Here is an 18,032-nt window from a genome sequence, read left to right on the forward strand (position 1 = left end):
CCCCAAAACAATTCTTCAAATAAATACTTTGTAAATGGATTCATAACTGTTTAAATATAGTGGTAAACTTTTCGGTTTTTTAAACACTGATAAAAAACATATTTGATAAAAAACAACCTGATCTGAAATTGTGTTAGCAATCGGAACAGTAAATAAGTACATTACAGAAGGTATAATACTGAGGTACTGCTAGTTAATACTTCTACTTCTCTTCATCTATACACATCTTTATCAAATATGATATATTGTAAATAAAAATAACATTCCATAGTACATAAAGTATTTCAAGTTAGCTCCAATGTGATCAACTGCAACATTAACCTACCTGTTACATCTTAATACACCAATGATAATGATCCAGCAATATCACAGTATAACAAGTAGTACTGTTCATCACAGTCCATTTTGTTGCTACACCTTTATATGTATCTTTAAGTAAACTTTTGAAAATGACATTTACTTGTAATTAATAATAATAGGTAATAGAGTGTTGTACTTTTCCGACTACTGCTGAAACGTAACTAAAGCTCGTCTAAGTTAAAAAAGGAACCTTCCAAAAGGTCAAAGCATGTCAATCTTTAATAGTTTATTTATTTATTTTAATATAAGCCTTTTGTTTTGTTTTGTTTAAGGCGACTCGACTTTTATTTCTGAAACACCCCGGAAGCCGTATTCTTTCTTTTTGCGTCCGCTGATGAAACACAGCTGTTGTTGCTTTAGCTTCACACGTAAAACATATGGTGTCTAGCAGAATATGGACGTTAGCCGAGCTTTTTGTTTTCCTGTGAAAGTTTGTTTGAGTTCCAGCAGTTGTCATCCATCTGAGTCTCTGTATGTCAGGATTGACCTGTCTGAAGGGACTGTGTGCTCTTAACATTCACGGTAGCCTACAAAGCTAATAAAGTTAGCTTAGCCTGCTAGAAATAACAGTGTTTTCACGGCCTGTGTGTGGAGGAAAAGTTGCTGTGAGTTAGTAAACATGTGCAAAGTCCGAATACTGAGAGAGTTGGTGAAGCAGCGACTCACTGCGGCTGCTGAAGAGATATGTGTTCTGTTTGAAAGAACGATAGCAGAGTACGAGGAGGAACTGTCTCGTGCGAAAGGAGAGAACGAGCGACAACGGAAACTCCTGCACGCTCACGCTGCGTTTCAGCCTCAGCTTCGGTTACATAGAGCAGGTCTGTTCACTTCACTTATCCTTAAAATGATATATGCACAAGAAACCGATGAAGACCATTAAAGATATTTTAACACAACATTTATAACCACGGCAACTAAAATATTATTTATAAATTCAGTGTTTTAATTCAAATTAACATGTATTTCTGTATTATTTATATAAATAAACACACACACACACACACACACACACACACACACACACACACACACACACACACACACATATATATATAACAAAAGAAATATAAATATGGTAAAACACTGATAAAGAATAGAAGAAAAGTACAATAAAAATATGAAAAAGACTTAGCAAGGTGTACGTGACAGGCTTCTTCTGCATTTCCTGTATTTGAGTCATTGCGTTGTTTTGGAGGTTCTTGTACTTCACTTGAGTATTTTCACTTTACGCTCCTATATGTTTTACTCCACTACATGTATTTTACGGCTTTAGTTACTTTAGCACATTTAGATTATTAAAAAGCGATTGGCTACATTATGGTCTATTATTATAGATTTAACTCAGCAGTACATAAAGTAATTTAAATAAACCCACCTACCATTTAAGCATCAATAATCAGTAGTTTAATCTAACTATGTACATTTACTCATGTACTGTACTATTTGACATACTTGCACTACTTGAGTATTTTCATTTTATGCTACTTTGTACTTTTACTACATTTGGGAGATAAACTGTTTATTTTGTATTTAACACTCAAAGCTACCAGATACTTTTTACTTTTAAAAACACATGCCATTTTTGTGTATGATGAAGTACTGTACTCCTAATGTTTAAAAAGAAAATCTAAAGTTTGCTATCCTTGGCAAACTACAACATTGTATTTTAATTTGAAAATGAATACAATATTACAATAATCTATGATAACAAAAGTTTTACTTTTGAAACTTTGAGTACATTTATCTGATAATTCAACTTTACTTTACTTGTAAAGGGAGTATTTTAAGACCAATGTGTATCTACTTTTAGTTAAATAAAGGATTTGAGTACTTCTTCCATCTCTGGCTCTGAAGCATCTTTGGGTTAAGAGCCACTAATTCCACTTTCTTCAATGGCATCCCAGAACTTTTCATTAAAAACTACAGTTGTCAATCGATTAAAAATTTAATTGCAATTCATCGCAAATTACTTGCAAGGTTTTTTATTTATTCTAAATGTACCTTAAAAATATATTTTACGTATCTTGGTGGGTGGAAAATATGATTGCTTTATAATATATTCTGTTTATAATTAATGTAGCCATCCCAACCACTTAGCTCAGGACAGGTTAAGTAAACCAGGACAGTACTACGAGCATGGGAGGAGCTGTGGTGGGCTCTACTATAAGCTCTCCTATCTAGGGTTCTCTCTTTGGTCACTAAAAGCCCTCAGGTAGCACGGCGATAGACTGTAGCTATACTGCAAAATAATAAATCTCCCATGCAACTCCAAATATCAGCTCTAGAGCCCCCAATCTGATTACCATCAGAGAAATATTCCATTAACAGAAATACCCAAACTGTACCTGAAATGATTGTCAATCTGTATACACTTTACTTTAATAACATGTCAACTTAATAACAACAACACATATTCCACGACTCGGTTCAAAACAAAATAAATAAAAGTACCCGGGATTTTAGTCAGTTATGGTACCCTTGTTGGCGCGCTAGATGGAGCTCATATTCCCTCCACACGGCCGATCCTTAGACGTATCTCCCCGATGAAACAATCTCGCGTAGTCCTCCTGTTGGCCCGATGTCCTTCTTCTGTCAACCAGCAGCAGGCAGGCACACGAGTCTCTTAAGATTACATATACCAGAGGTGTCAAACGTACGGCCCGCGGGCCTGATCAGGTTTAGTCCGGCCCGCGAGATGATTTTGCAAAGTAGGGGAGACCGGGGCTTGTTGTCACACTTTTTACACTCATATATTTCTTGGAATCAATACATCATATATAAAACAAATTTGTACCAGATGAAAGACAAAAGTCTCAGGTATATATTTTGAATTCATATCATGTTCATATCTTGTGTCAGTGCAGAGTTATAAGCAATCAAATAGAGATTGTGAACATGTGACAAGTTGCCCCGCCAACGGGTAAGTTGTCACACTATATGGGGTAAGATGTCACACTGGATTTTGCAATTAATAAAACGAGGACAAAATTATTCTTGTTATTTTTTTACTTAAATGTGAATAAACCTTGACATAAAACATTATGCGACATTAAACTAGTCCCAAACTAATCCTGGAAGATCTATTCAAAAAACTAAAACAAAACCTGACCTCTGTCAGTCCTGGAACATCCAGTCATAAAATCTCAAACAAAACCTGACTTCACTAGTCAGACTCCTCATCTGGGTCGCAGTTCTGACATACGTACACAGATTTTCCAGGGGTGCATTCTTCGTGGGCCCATCCTTTGCATATTATGCACTGCACCCAGGTTTCTCCTGGGCGGCTGTTTCCAGATGGCTCTACACAGACCAGACACAGGTTCTCATCTTCTTCCGACGAGGAGTCATCTGCAGTTTTTCTTTTTTTACCTGCCCTCTGCTTTTTCCCTGTGCTTTGCTTCTTTGGTATTTTGGATTTGGTTGCCTTGCCTTTATTTTTGAATAGTCTTTTTTTCCCTTGTACCTGCCTTTCAGCTTCAAGTGCCTCCTTCACGGGTGTGTCGGTGAGAATAGCAGTTTTTATCTTTTTTCTCTGCTTGTTAACTTGTTTTCTTGGACCAGCTTTTGGGTAAGGCCTAATATCCTCTGGAGTTAATGTGTTGGTGGAGGAGGCTGGCTTGCTTGGACCTGGAGCAGCTGGGTCAGTGCTGGGTCCTGAAATGGTTGGTCTGGTGCTGGATGGGTTAGTGCTGGGGCCTGGAAAAGATGGCTCAGTTTCGGAGCCTGGAATGACTGGGTTAGTGCTTGGGCTTGGTAGAGGTTATCTGAGACATAGGAAGGAGCAAATTCTGTCTCCAAGAACAAATCTCTGTTGTAAGGCTGAATCCCTGTCACCCGAAAAAGCAGTGGCTATAATCCCAGGGATATCATAGATGCTGAGTGTTTTACCTGGGTTGTTCCTCGTCCAGGAATCTGAAACAGAGTTCACATGCTTTTTAAGCGGCCCATAAACACTTCTGTCCAAAGGCTGCAGCCTGTGCGAGCAGTGGGGTGGGAATGACAACACACTTATGCCATTTTCTTTGGCAAAATTCAGCCCATCAATGGAGAGGTGTGAGCAGCGGTTGTCGAGGAGGAGCAAGCAGGGCTTCTCCTTTGAACACTTGGCATGCTCCACAAAATGATGGAGGAAATCGACAAAGTGTTGCTCTTTCATCCACCCGGTCAGATTTGCTCCACCTTTGCTGCCAGGTGGCCCATTGTTGATGAAGGGATCACGAAAGTGCACCCGAGGAAATATAAAGTAGGGGGGATACTGTTCCCTGTGGCTGAGACTGCGCAGGCAAGGGTCACCAGGGTACCCCTTTCCCCAGATGTCAGTGACCCCACCTGCTTGAACCCACGCCTGGCTACCAATCGGTCTGGTTTCTGTACCGTTGTCACGCCAGTTTCATCCATGTTCCAGATATCTCCTGGTCCCAGGGAATCTCTGGTTAACACTTTCCCCAGATTGTCAAACAAAGACTTAACGTTCTCCTTGTTAAAGGCACTTGCTCTGGCAAGGCTAGTTGCTTCTGCTTTTCTGAGTGAGAGTGAAGGGTGCCGCTTTAGGAAGCCTGTAAACCAGGGGTCTCAAACTCGCGGCCCGCGGGCCCACTGCAGCCCTCGAGACGATAGTTTGCGGCCCCCACCTCAATATGAAAGTTTAATGTTAATGCGGCCCGCGAGTTTGATACGAATGGCACTTTTCAGTGTTGTGTGCAGAGCTGAACGAACCTACCAATCACGGTGGGATATATTGCTCTCGGGGGCGGGACATCGGCCGCGGGCTCAGAAGCGGAGGCGGCCGTGGAAATTGCTGCTCAGCGGGACAGAAAAAGAAGCGGAAAAGACGTATCGGCTAAACACTGAAACTTCAACGCGACAGTGACACCAAGTGGAATACACAGCCCCAAACATGTCTTTTTCAAAGCCTGCAGTGAAGAGAAAGGTTGGTGATGAGCACAGACAATTTCAGGAAAAGTGGGAAGTGCAATATTTCTTCGTTGAACACAGGGGCATCCCAACGTGTCTTATTTGCACAGAGAAAGTTGCAGTGCACAAAGAATACAATTTGAAACGTCATTACACAACTACACATGCTGAGGAGTATGCAAAATACCAGGGAGATGAGAGAGCCAACAGGGTTGCTAATCTTAAAACATATCTACTGAGGCAACAAGATTTCTTTAAGAAAGCAACCAGAGAGAATGATGCAGCAGTCGAAGCTAGCTACGTGGTTAGGGAGATGATTGCTAAAGCAGGAAAGCCATTCACAGAAGGTGAATTTGTCAAAAAGTGTATATTACAGGCTGCAAGTATTGTCTGACCAGAAAATAAAGGTCAGTTTAGCAACATCAGCCTTTCTGCCAACACCGTGGCAGAGCGCATTTCTGACCTGTCAAGTGACATTTATGATCAACTGTGAGAAAGCAAAATGTTTCAGTGTATACTCAGTCGCTCTTGATGAGACCACAGACATCACCGACACTGCCCAGCTCGCAATCTATGTCCGTGGTGTTGATGACAATTTTGAAGTCATAGAGGAGTTGCTCACAGTGATTCCAATGCATGGCCAGACCACAGCTCAGGAGATATTTCACCAGCTGTGTGATGCCATTGAGAATGACGGTTTGCCATGGAATAGGTTTGTTGGAATAACAACCGATGGAGCGCCATCAATGACAGGGAGGAAAAATGGACTGGTGGAGGAGGCCATTGCTCTGCACTGCATTATCCATCAGCAGGCTCTTTGCAGCAAATGCCTGAAGTTTGACAATGTGATGTCTTTCGTTGTGAAATGCATCAACCAAATCAGATCCAGGGGCTTAAAGCACAGAAGGTTCCGTGCTTTTTTAGAGGAAATGGAGTCAGAATATGGGGATGTGCTCTACTTCACCGAGGTACGTTGGCTCAGCAAGGGAAACATGTTGAAGAGAATTTTTGAGTTGAGAGCGGAAGTGAAAGCCTTCATGGAGAAAGATGGGGTTGCTGTTCCTGTGCTAAGTGATCCCAAATGGCTCATGGACTTAGCTTTTTTTGTTGATATCACACATGAGCTTAATGTGCTGAACAAGAAGTTACAAGGCCAGGGGCAACTTGTTAGTGCTGCCTATGACAACGTGAGAGCATTCTCTACAAAACTTATGTTATGGAAAGCCCAGCTTTCTCAGACAAACCTTTGCCATTTTCCAGCATGCAAGGCACTCATGGATGCAGGCACACCATTCAGTGGTGAGGAGTATGTGGATGTCATTTTGAAGCTACAGGAGGAATTTGATCACAGATTTGCAGACTTCAAGACGCACAGAGCCACATTTCAGATTTTTGCGGACTCCTTCTCCTTTGATGTGCAAGATGCCCCTCCTGTGCTTCAAATGGAGCTCATTGACCTGCAGTGCAACTCTGAACTAAAAGCCAAGTTCAGGGAGGTGAGTGGAAAAGCAGACAAGCTCGGGCAATTTTTGAGAGAATTGCCCCCCAGCTTCCCTGAGCTTTCACGAATGTTCAAGCGGACCATGTGTCTTTTTGGGAGCACATGCTTGTGCGAAAAGCTCTTCTCTACGTTGAACTTCAATAAGTCCAAGTACAGGTCTAGACTTACTGATGAGCATCTTCAAGCCCTACTGAGGGTCTCAACTGCTTCATCCCTGCTTAAGCCAAATGTGGCTCGGCTATGTGAGAGGAAGCGCTGCCAGATCTCTAGCAGCAAGAAGTAGGCAGAAGAAGCCATGTTCAGAACAGTTTATGTTCAATGTTCCATTCATGTTCAGAAAGTGAAATGTTAAAGAACTGTTAATACAGATATTTGAATCTGAATAATAATAATTACATTTCTCTAGTCAGCAACTATATGTGGTTTCTTCAGTCTATATCTGCTGTATTATTATTATTATTATTATTATTATTATTATTATTATTATTATTATTATTTTCATTTTATTTATTTATTACTGATTGATTTGTTTTTTTCTTATGAATTTGTTAATTAATTTTTTCATCTTATTTTGTGTTAAAAAATAAAAATAAAGACATTTGATAACATTGGAATGTTTTTTAGTACTTTTCTTGTGGGAAACCTGATGCGGCCCAGGCTCACCCAGATTCTACCTCTAACGGCCCCCGGGTAAATTGAGTTTGAGACCCCTGCTGTAAACCATTCAGCGCTGGCTTTTTCTTTGTCAGACCAAGCTTGAGGAAATGTCAGGCCCTGTGCCACTGCAAATTCATATGCCAGCTTTCTCACCTCAGATGGGTACAAACCAAAATAGATGTCAGATGATCTCTTAATATATTTCTCAAGCTGTAGTTCCATCACTGTGCTAAAAACTTCCCGTGGTGATTTGTACCCAACCACTGTAGTTGGGACAGCTGTCTGACTCTGTATTTCAGCTGGGGTGAACGTCTTGCAGTACCGAGCCAAGGTACGGTAGTTGACCTTAAAATCCTTTGCTGTACTCCTGATTGACTTTTTAGCTAGGGTCACCTGTCGGACTGCCCTCAGCATCACGTCAGACGCTGCACTGCCATGTTCTGTTTTTCTTTTGTAATCCTGACCATGTCTTCTCACTTTCTCCTCACCTTTAAATCACTCTTTTTTTCTGTAAAAATAAAGTAAAAATGTCATTATAACAACTGCTGATAAGCAGACTGTCTTTGTTTATTCAAATCATTTTTGAAAGTTGTTAGTCTGGGGTAACTTGTCACATGTGAAAACTAACCCCCAGATGACTGAGACAAGTTGCCCCAAACTACCATGTTTGCTGATGCTAGCTCTAGCTCAAAGTTAGCTTAACACAGAGCAATGACTGAGGTATGACAGGATACCTTAATCTCTTCTCTAACAAGTCCACATGTATCACTGCTAGGATTTTTATCTGAAAGAAGCTTAATTTTAAATACATAAAGTTAATATTTTTTACTTCGGGTTGTGGAAAATGGTTAATTGGTGCTCATCTCAACTTACAATGTGTTGGTGTCTTCTCACACAGGACATGAGACCTGACCATGTAGAGCAGTGATTCTTAACCATAGGGCCGCGGCCCAAACTTGGGCCGCCAGCGCCACCTAGAGGGCCGCAAAAAACGTTCAGTTTTGCACCTGTGGACCGCAAGGGCCGCGGGACTGCATAGGTTATCAACTGAAGACACCAGAGATATGTTATCCATGAGAAGCTCAGTTACAATGCAGCTTTCGACCACGTGGTGGCGGTAATGCATCAGTCAGTTGTTTAACAAGCTGCAATAGACAGAGAAGAAGACGGTCTTCTTCTCTACGCTAGATGTATTCACCCTATTACGCCCCGCCCATTTTTAACGGCTTTTTTCTTCCGCTTTGTGTATGATCTTCCGGTCAGCTAGTTCCGGTTAGCTAGTGTAACCTAACCTTTAGTGTGACCCTGCATTGTTGCCCTAATAGTCTCCCTGGGTAGCCAAGGGATGTAAAGCCGCATCCTCTCCTCCATGACCTCTAACCAGAAAGAAATTACCTTGCTGACAAAGGGCTGTGACACCTGAAACCTCTCTGCGATGTCTTGTTGAAGTAGGTTCAGACGAAGCTTCATGAGAGTCATTAAGACCTGATCCCACGGATGAATATGAGAGCTGTTAGAGAAATCACGGGTTAGGTCATCAGCCAAAGAGGTGAAAGCATCCAGATGCAACCCAGTGTAAAGTAGGCTCAGGTTGTCATTTCGCACAAGCTCTTGATATTTTGCAGTGCTCGCTGAGCACTGGGTTGCCTGGTCACACAGCAGAGGTTGGTGAAGTAAAGGTCTTGCAGCATAGTTGTGATCGGTCATGCATTGATCCTCCCACTGCGTTCCGATGTCGCGATGTCCATCACCCTCCGGCTCGAGCTCAGGCTCAGCCTCAGCAGCATTGCTGGTTGATGCCTCTATGAAAATAATGACTCAGTTAAAACTAAGATGTATCCGTGTTGTCATGGCTTAACTAAGGTTAACACTATTTTGAAAACATTTACTCCTAAACTACAATCGTTTAAAACTGTGTTGACAAGCAGTCGATAACAGAATGTTACCACAGCTACTAACTCGCGTTATGGCAAAGTATGTTCTGAGAACTTACCTGATTGCCTAACAAGCTGTCGTCGCGGACGTCGCACCGGAGCTTCATACCCAAGCCATTTCTCGGGATACGGGTGTTGGGTAGTAGGTCTACCATCCACAAAATGAAACGAACAGACATAGGGTCTTTTTGGAGTGCCCTCAGCCAAAGACGCCGGTCTTCCTCAACGCTAGGAGGCGGATATAGATGAAACGATGGCCCACAGCATTCAATTCGCTTCTTCCCGTGAGTAAAACACTCTTGCTGAAGAGACAATCTTCTTTTTCTCCAATTGTTATGGCAACCACGGACTGCACAAATTATACTCGTCATTTTACCTGACTTCTTTTTGCCCTTGCTTTTAATGTTAGCGAACGCCTCAGCTGTTCCACCGGAAGTACTAGCACAAAATAAACAAGATGGCTCCGCCCTTGTAACCATGGAGAATAGGGTGAATAGCGATATATATAAAATATATATAGATATATATATATCTATTTTATAGATATATAAAATTATGGAGAAGTTTTTAAAACGGAAAAATGACGAACATCGTGCCGACCCCCCACAAAAGAGTACATTTTTGCGTCGGTAGAATCCCGATTATATAAAATACGGCTTCGTAAACGGAGGTACCGAGGCAGTGCCGAGAGCCCAGTGTGTGGAGTGTGGGTTAACACTGTCAAATGAGGCACTAAAGCCCTCAAAACTACAGCGGCATCTACAGACCAAGCAACCGACGCTCGTGGGAAAGCCGGTGGAATTTCTCAAAAGAAAAGAAAATGGGCTGCAGAAAAGGTCGGTCGTGTCACTGACTGGCAGCTCCAAATGTGCACTGAAAGCCAGCTATCTCGTAGCCAGACGTGTGGCACAGAGCAAGAAGGCGTTCACCATAGCGGAGGAGTTGGTTCTGCCTGCCGCTGTTGATATGTGCCGTGAGATGATCGGAGAGGCCACTGCAAAGAAGCTGCTGACCATCCCACTGTCAAACGACACTGTGAGTCACCGTATCGCGGACATGGCCTCAGACATACAGCATCAACTTCTTGAAAGAATAAAAAGTAGCCAGTTTTTCTCTTTACAACTAGACGAGTCCACGGATGTCACGAATGCTGCACTGCTGCTGGTTTTTGTTTGCTATCGCTGGGACAGTAGTTTGCACGAAGACATACTGTTTTGTGGAGAGCTACCAACACGTACCATGGCTCAGGAATGTTTCCCCTGCATGTATAACTACTTCACTGAGAACAGTGATGGTACAGCATCAATGACTGGCAGGCATCAGGGTGTCATCAGACAGATACTCGATTGTGCACCAGAAGCTAAATGGACACACTGTTTTCTCCACCGTTAAAGCCTTGCAGCAAAAAAAGATGTCACCAGATTTCCACCAGGTGATGGATGTAAGTGTGAAAACCATAAACTTTATTAAAAACAATGCTGCGAACTCCAGATGTTTTGCTAAGCTTTGCAAGGACATAGAAGCAGATCACATCCAGCTGCTGTATCAAAGTGAAGTGAGATGGCTTTCAAGAGGACTAGTCCTCAAGCGTTTGTTTGAACTGAGGAATGAGGTCTTCTCTTTTCTCACTGAGAAAAACAATCATCTTGCACAGTACTATGCCAACACAATGTTCACAGCAAAACTTGCCTACCTCTGTGACATTTTTTCACTGCTGAACCAACTGAACATCTCACTTCAAGGAAGAAACAGCAACATATTTTTTGTTGCAGACAAAGTTCAAGCTTTCAAGAGGAAACTTGCTTTGTGGACCAGGAGGGCCCAGGAAAAGAGGATGGACATGTTTCCACTTTTATCTGACATTTTGGAAAACTCCCCTCAGATGAATATCAGTGACTCAGTCTCTCAGCACCTCTCACAACTGGCAGAGAAATTTGATAACTACTTTCCTGAGGATCCCAGAGAGGGAAACATGTGGATTTGGGACCCATTTTCAGTGGATCCCACTAAAAATGATGTTGTTTTGCCCTCACATCTGGAATCCCAGCTTCTGGAAGTTTCCACTGACAGCACTTTAAAGTTGCAGTGGGGCAAACTGGACCTGGGCTCCTTCTGGATTGCTGTCTCAAAGGAGTACCCATGTCTTGCACTGAGGGCCGTGAAAGTCATTCTCCCATTCAAGACTACATACCTGTGTGAATCAGGATTCTCCATTGTGGCCACAACCAAGACCAAAGCCCGAAACAGACTCAGAGCAATGCTGGAGGCTACTCTGAGAGTGAGCCTTTCCCCCATTCCACCCAGACTGGATCTGATTATGCCTCAGAGGCAGGCCCAAATGTCTCATTAAGAGGTGAAGATAAAAAAGGGAGTTGTATTACTGTTGTTCATTGTTGTTATTGTTGTTGTTATTGTTGATTTGTCAGATATAAAGACTCTTCTGGTTCTGCATGCCTGCTGAAGCAATTGTCAAATGACTTCACAGATTATAAGGCTATAGTTTCATTTGCACTTTATTTCAATTTTATTTACAGTTTATTTCATTAAGAAAATATTCATATTATTTGAATGTATTTATTTTGTCACCTTTTTATTGATTGATTGATTTATATATATATTGTACTTTTTTATTATAAGTAAAATCTAAATAGTGGTCCTTTTTTAATTAAAAAGCCTGACTTGATCCTTTAAAAAAATGTCTTTTCCCGCCTTGATTTGTGCCAGGAATTATCAGCCTGTTCAGTGGCTTGATGTGTGTGCAGGTTTACATACACATGTCTAATAAAAGTCTTTGTGATGATCCCATTTTATCATGTCATTTTATTTGACAAGGTTTTTGCTTGTTAAACTGTAAGTGGATTTGGTTTATTATTGAATACAAATCAAACCGTGAGTGAGGTCAATTAAACCTATACAGTGTAAATATTTAATGGGCCCCGGGCCACTTTGTACTATAAAAATGGGGCCTCAAGGTCAAAAAGGTTAAGAACCCCTGATGTAGAGGAAGAAAACTAGTATTCCACTTTTTAGCTCCCCCCTTTGGTGAAGAAGATAATTGCAGTGTAACAACAAGCCCCGGTCTCCCCTACAGTATAATAATGAGCTGCAATTTTTCAATGAAAGAAACTGTGGTTCTAATTGTGTCAACTGGATACTGCAATAGCAATTCTGTTAAGCAAGCAAACTGTTTATACCGGGGCTGAGCAAGTAACGTTATAGCAAGTACAGCTAGCCCGGAGCTGCCTTGTCTCTGCCTATTACGTCTTCTCCTTTGAACATTGTGCGCTTGGGAACTCTCATTGCCCAAAATGTCTCTGTCAAAAAGAAGAGTGGACACAGAGTGCAGAGTTTTCCAAGAAAAATGGTCATCGTCCTATTTATTCACGGAAGTGAATGGGAAACCTGTGTGTTTGGTGTGTTCACAGCATGTTTCAGTGCTGAAAGAATATAACCTTCGGCGCCACTATAGACTCTTCATTCCGAAAAATACAACAACTTGCAAGGACAACAGAGAATAAATAAGGTGAATGAACTGTTGGGTGTCTGAAGAAACAGCAGTCTGTGTTTACTCATAGCCGAGAAATCAGTGATGCTGCAGTGAAAGCCAGCTACCTAATTGCTAATGAAATTGCACTGGATTCAAAACCTTTTAGTGAGGGTGAATTTGTGAAGACATGCATGCTGAAGGCTGCAGAGAGTGTGTGCCCTGAAAAGGGTCAGGCTTTTGCAAATATCAGCCTGACAAGAAACACAGTTGCAGACAGGATTTCTGATCTTTTCGGCGGATTTGGACAGTTTATTGCATTTTCAGTTGTAATTGATTAAAGTACGGACATTACAGATGTTGCGCAGCTGGCGATATTCATCCAAGGAGTTGATCACACTTTGACCGTCACCGAGGAGTTCGTGGAGTTGGTGCCAATGACGGATAACAGGACAGCAGCTGATATTTTTACCGCCCTCATCGGAGCACTGGACAGGGTCGGAGTGGACTGGTCCCGCGCTGTCAGCCTGGCTACAGATGGTGCGCCATCAATGATCGGGGAAAAAGCAGGTGTTGTGACAAAACTCAGAGAGAAAGTGCAGACTGCAAATGGAGGACGTGATTTGTGCATACAGCAAACAGTCTCGCAGTGTTGCATAGTCTTGTGAATTTGTCACCAAATGGGTTCCACGCTCTTCTCCCAGGCACTCGAACACACAACACTACTTCTAGCTTATTTTAACATTGGTAACTCAAAATGAATAAAGACGTTTTCCTCCCGTCTTAACTTCTCCGTACTTTGCCTCTCACTCCTTTTCGCCGTTCTCCGACCTAAGTCCCCCCTCTTCTCAAACCTGGTAGTTTAGAAAACTGAACTCTGATTTGTTCGCTATATAACTGACACCTCTACCAACCAATAGAAATGTGAAATTCAAGGACTTTTAAAACTTAAGAAATATGACAACTTAACGAATAACTGACACTGAATGTACTCTACTTGTAACTTAGTGGTGACGAAACAAAACGACATGTCAATAAACATCGGTCTAACCCTTTTCATTTTCTTTATAAATAAAAATGTAAACAGAAATAAGTAGGGCACAACATAATAATATATTTTTTATGTATTATAAATTATTTATTCATTATAAATCATTATTTTATAATTATTATGAATTATAAATTATGTCATTGTGTTTATTCAATACAGTAAACGTCATTGTTATTTCTACAGTGGTGGCTTGTGCGGTGGCTAGTGCGGTTGTTTGATGCGATTATCTCCAGCAGAGCCTCCACCTCCATATTATCCTCTGTCTCTGTTGAAAGAGTGCTCTTCTTGCAAGGGGGAGGGGGCGGAGTCTCTGTGAATAAGCGCTATGCTTGGCCAGCAAGTGAGATTTGAAACTCTTCGTACTCCGGTGGAAACTTAAGTTACTTTTCCTTCTCAATGTGTTTCTGGTTTTTGCTGTCATCCACAACGTAGGCAGCCAGTGGAAGAACTACAAGCAGGTTTCTAGCCTCACACACACTAAAACCGGATTATTGACTTTTGCTTTGCTAGGTATCTCTGGGCTTAGAGATACCTAAACTTTTTTTTGTTTTGGTTGAACGAAACATAGGTGCAGTACCTTCTCTTTCTGAATAGCCATCATCACTGTTTTGCTGAATTTCTTCTTCTCTACTTTCAAAATAAATCTTATTGTTTTTCACTTATTATTACCAGTTTAAGTTGAGTTGTAGTCAGTAATGTGTCTGTGTGTTTCCTGCAGATGTCCAGCAGCTGTTGGTGGTTAAAGAAAACGTTCCCCCTGAGCAGGAGTGGAGCTCTACCATGGATCAGGAAGACCAACAGACCCCCACAAACATTAAAGAGGAACAGGAGGAACTCTGGAGTAGTCAGGAGGGAGAGCAGCTTCAAGTGCTGGAGGAGGCTGATATAACATTGACTCTTGCCCCTGTGAAAAGTGAAGATGATGAAGAGAAACCTCAATCCTCAGATCTTAATCAAAGACCAACTGATCAAATAACAACAGAAGCTGATGGAGAAGACTGTGGAGAACCAGAACCAGCCAGCAACTTGGATCCAGACAGACATTTACAATCCGATACTGAGGACAACACTGGAGACTCTTCTGAATCTGACACTGAAGACAGTGCTGATTGGAATGAGACCAGAAAATCTCAGTCGGGTTCAAACTCTCTGAAAAAAGATCGAGGTTCTGTCAATGACTCAAGAAGTAGTGCTGTAGAGAAAAAATTTCTCTGCTCTGAGTGTGGGAAAAGATTTGGCCACAGGACAAATCTGAGGACACACATGATGACTCATACGGGAGAGAAACCATTCAGTTGCTTAGTTTGTAAAAAATCTTTTACAGTGAGTTACAGGTTACAACACCACATGAGAATCCACACGGGAGAGAAACCTTACAGCTGCTTAGTTTGTAAGAAAACTTTTAGACTAAATGGTAATTTATACACACACATGAAAGTCCACAAAGCTAATGATCAAGCCTCTGTCAGTGGTTCAAAGGGTAGTGCTGTTGAGCAGCCATTTGCGTGTGTCGTGTGTAGGAAAAGATTTAGCAGCAAGAAAAGCATGAACAGACACTCGCTGACTCACACAGGTGAAAAGGCATTCAGCTGCTCAGTTTGTGACAAAGGTTTTTCACAAAAAGGAGATTTGAATATTCACGTGAAAACTCACACAGGAGAGAAGCCTTTCAGCTGCTCAGTTTGTAACAAAAACTTTTTGCGAAAGGGACACCTAAAACGACATGCGATGACTCATACTGGAGAAACACCATTCAGCTGCACAGTCTGCGAGAAATCCTTTACACGGAGTGATTATTTAAAGGAACACATGAATACCCACACGGGAGAAAAACCATTCAGCTGTTCAGTGTGTAGGACATCTTTCAAGCTGAGTAGTAATCTAAAAAAACACGCAAGAATCCACACAGGAAAGAAACCCTTCAGTTGCTCTGTTTGTAAGAAATCTTTTATATTAGGTGATCTTTTAAAAAGACACATGAGAACTCACACAGGGGAGAAACCATTCAAATGCTGTGTTTGTAATAAAACATTTGCCTGGGCTCATCAGGTCAAAAAACATAAATGTAAGGGTCCTCAATCCTCACAGCTTAATCAGACTTTAACTGAGGAGGAAAGAGAGGCAGAGCCAGTTTCTGGAGACACTTCAGGGGTTCCCACGGCCATGGGAGACTTGGAAAATCTTGGAAATAGTCCTTGAGTGCCCTCCTCAAATCAAACTACTTGAATCAGCAACTGGTTACATGGTGATATCTGTGTCCGGCTGATTAATCCTTTTATCGCTATTCTGTTTCACTTTCATGTATGAGCACCATGGGTAACACTCCCAATTTAGAAGAAAAGATATCTGTAAATAATATGATCTTGTATAAATGATGCTTCCATATTTTATGTGCGGTAAGTCCTGTAAATATTGCGTCTGTACGTGGAGTGCAGCCTGTTTCAATCAGGAGCACCACACAAAGTTGGCCTGGATTTTATTTTTCTCCCTGTGGGTAATATTTGTATTCCCCCGCTCTTTTAACACTAGAACCGCCAACGGGTGTTTCTTGATTGTCTGTAACTTTGTTTCAAAAAAATATTCAAGTCTCCCAGTCCGTGACTTTTCCTGAAAGTGTGCTATGTAACACCCTCTGCTTTTAACAATTGTCAATATCAAGACATATCGAAAGAAATGGCTATTTATACCTATCACCTCTAGCAGGTAATATTTACCTCGATAGAAAATGCAGTGGTTTTCGCGCTATTTATTTCGCGCGTAATGATAAACATGAGGTGTTGCTATAGCAACGCATATTGTGTGCTGCTGTTCCTTATAGAGCCGGTTATATTTTGAAGGCAGACTTTTAAAATGGACAAAAGAAAGAGACTGATGAATGTACAGGAGGCATTAGCACTGCTAAACCGTCTGAGTGAGGATGAGTCTGATGGTGGGGAGGCGTCAGGACTGAGTGATGTGTCCTGGGTTTGTTCTGCTGCTGACGGGTGACAGCGATCCAGAGCCTCCGCGGAAAGTGAAGCCGTCCAAATGCCTGGGTGCTTTTTTTCTTAAATAAGGATGATCTATTGACTACGATGGTAGTTGGAATTACTGAAGTGGATATGAACATAATCAGAGATTAAAATGGTTGCTCTATCATTTTCAGACATTAATTAATATTAGAGTATACTGAAATATATATTGCTGTCAGTTGAGTTTACATACAGTTTAGAAATGTTAATGTAAATTGTATTATAGGTCCTTTTAAAAGCCATGGAAAGGTAAGGAGAACTTCTGTCGGATTTAAAATATCTGAAAAATTATGAAGTCAATGTCAGTTCAAAACAATGCTGGGGAGAAACCATTTAGCTGTGTGGTGTATTAAATCTGTTCATATACAGTTAGTTACTCTCTGAGGTCATAGAGAGGGCAGAGAGTGATGTGGTACAACAGGATGTTGTAGAACAAACCTCTGGACTATGTCAGAAGGCCTCCAGGGATGAGTAAGAAAAAGACCAACGTATATCTCACCTTATTTGGGTACGCGCAAGACATGGTGTACGAACGTATAGCTAGATCACCTTATTTGGGTACACATTCTTATAGAACATTGCATTTGGTCACACACCCACATTTCTCCTATAAAATGCACAAAGACTGTTCGGGGGACTTCCACAATTGGCTCTGGGAACCCCGCATCGCCCGTGTTGGTGTCTGATACTATGCTGTTGTAATAAACCTTATTATTTACAAGCTGGTGTCTCCGGAGACTTCTTCATCATCTTCACAAACATCGCTACAAGATATACTTCAGCTGCTCTATGTGTAAGATGAGATTTGGCAGCAAAACAAGTCTGATGATTCACTTGGAAAACCATACAGAAGAGAAACAAAACAATTGTTCAGTTTGCAATAAAAAAGTTGTTTTCAAGAAAATGTAAGAACTCACAGGAGAAAAACCATACAGCTGCTCAGTGTGTAAGATGTCTTTTTCATGGCGTAGAGGTTTTCAGCGTTACATGAAACTTCATACAGGAGAGAAACCATACAGCTGCTCAGTCTGTAAGAAGTGTTTGCACGGGATGTTACTTAAAGGGAACACGTGAATCTCCACAATGGAGTGAAACCATTCAGATGTAGTGTTTGTGACCA

The 18,032-nt window shown here is 41.4% G+C and overlaps 1 protein-coding gene across 1 annotated transcript; it reads left to right on the forward strand.

The window, feature by feature from the left end:
• The first annotated feature begins 700 nt into the window (after window positions 1-700).
• Window positions 701-17,633, forward strand: LOC134875374 (gastrula zinc finger protein XlCGF57.1-like). Its single transcript, XM_063899928.1, has 2 exons — window positions 701-1,178; window positions 14,620-17,633. Exons 1-2 carry the CDS (start codon window positions 980-982, stop codon window positions 16,098-16,100), a joined length of 1,680 nt encoding a protein of 559 aa, XP_063755998.1. The 5' UTR covers window positions 701-979; the 3' UTR covers window positions 16,101-17,633.
• The last annotated feature ends 399 nt before the right edge of the window (window positions 17,634-18,032 follow it).

This window comes from Eleginops maclovinus, chromosome 13 (assembly GCF_036324505.1).
Source record: "Eleginops maclovinus isolate JMC-PN-2008 ecotype Puerto Natales chromosome 13, JC_Emac_rtc_rv5, whole genome shotgun sequence".
Taxonomy (NCBI): Eukaryota; Metazoa; Chordata; class Actinopteri; order Perciformes; family Eleginopidae; genus Eleginops; species Eleginops maclovinus.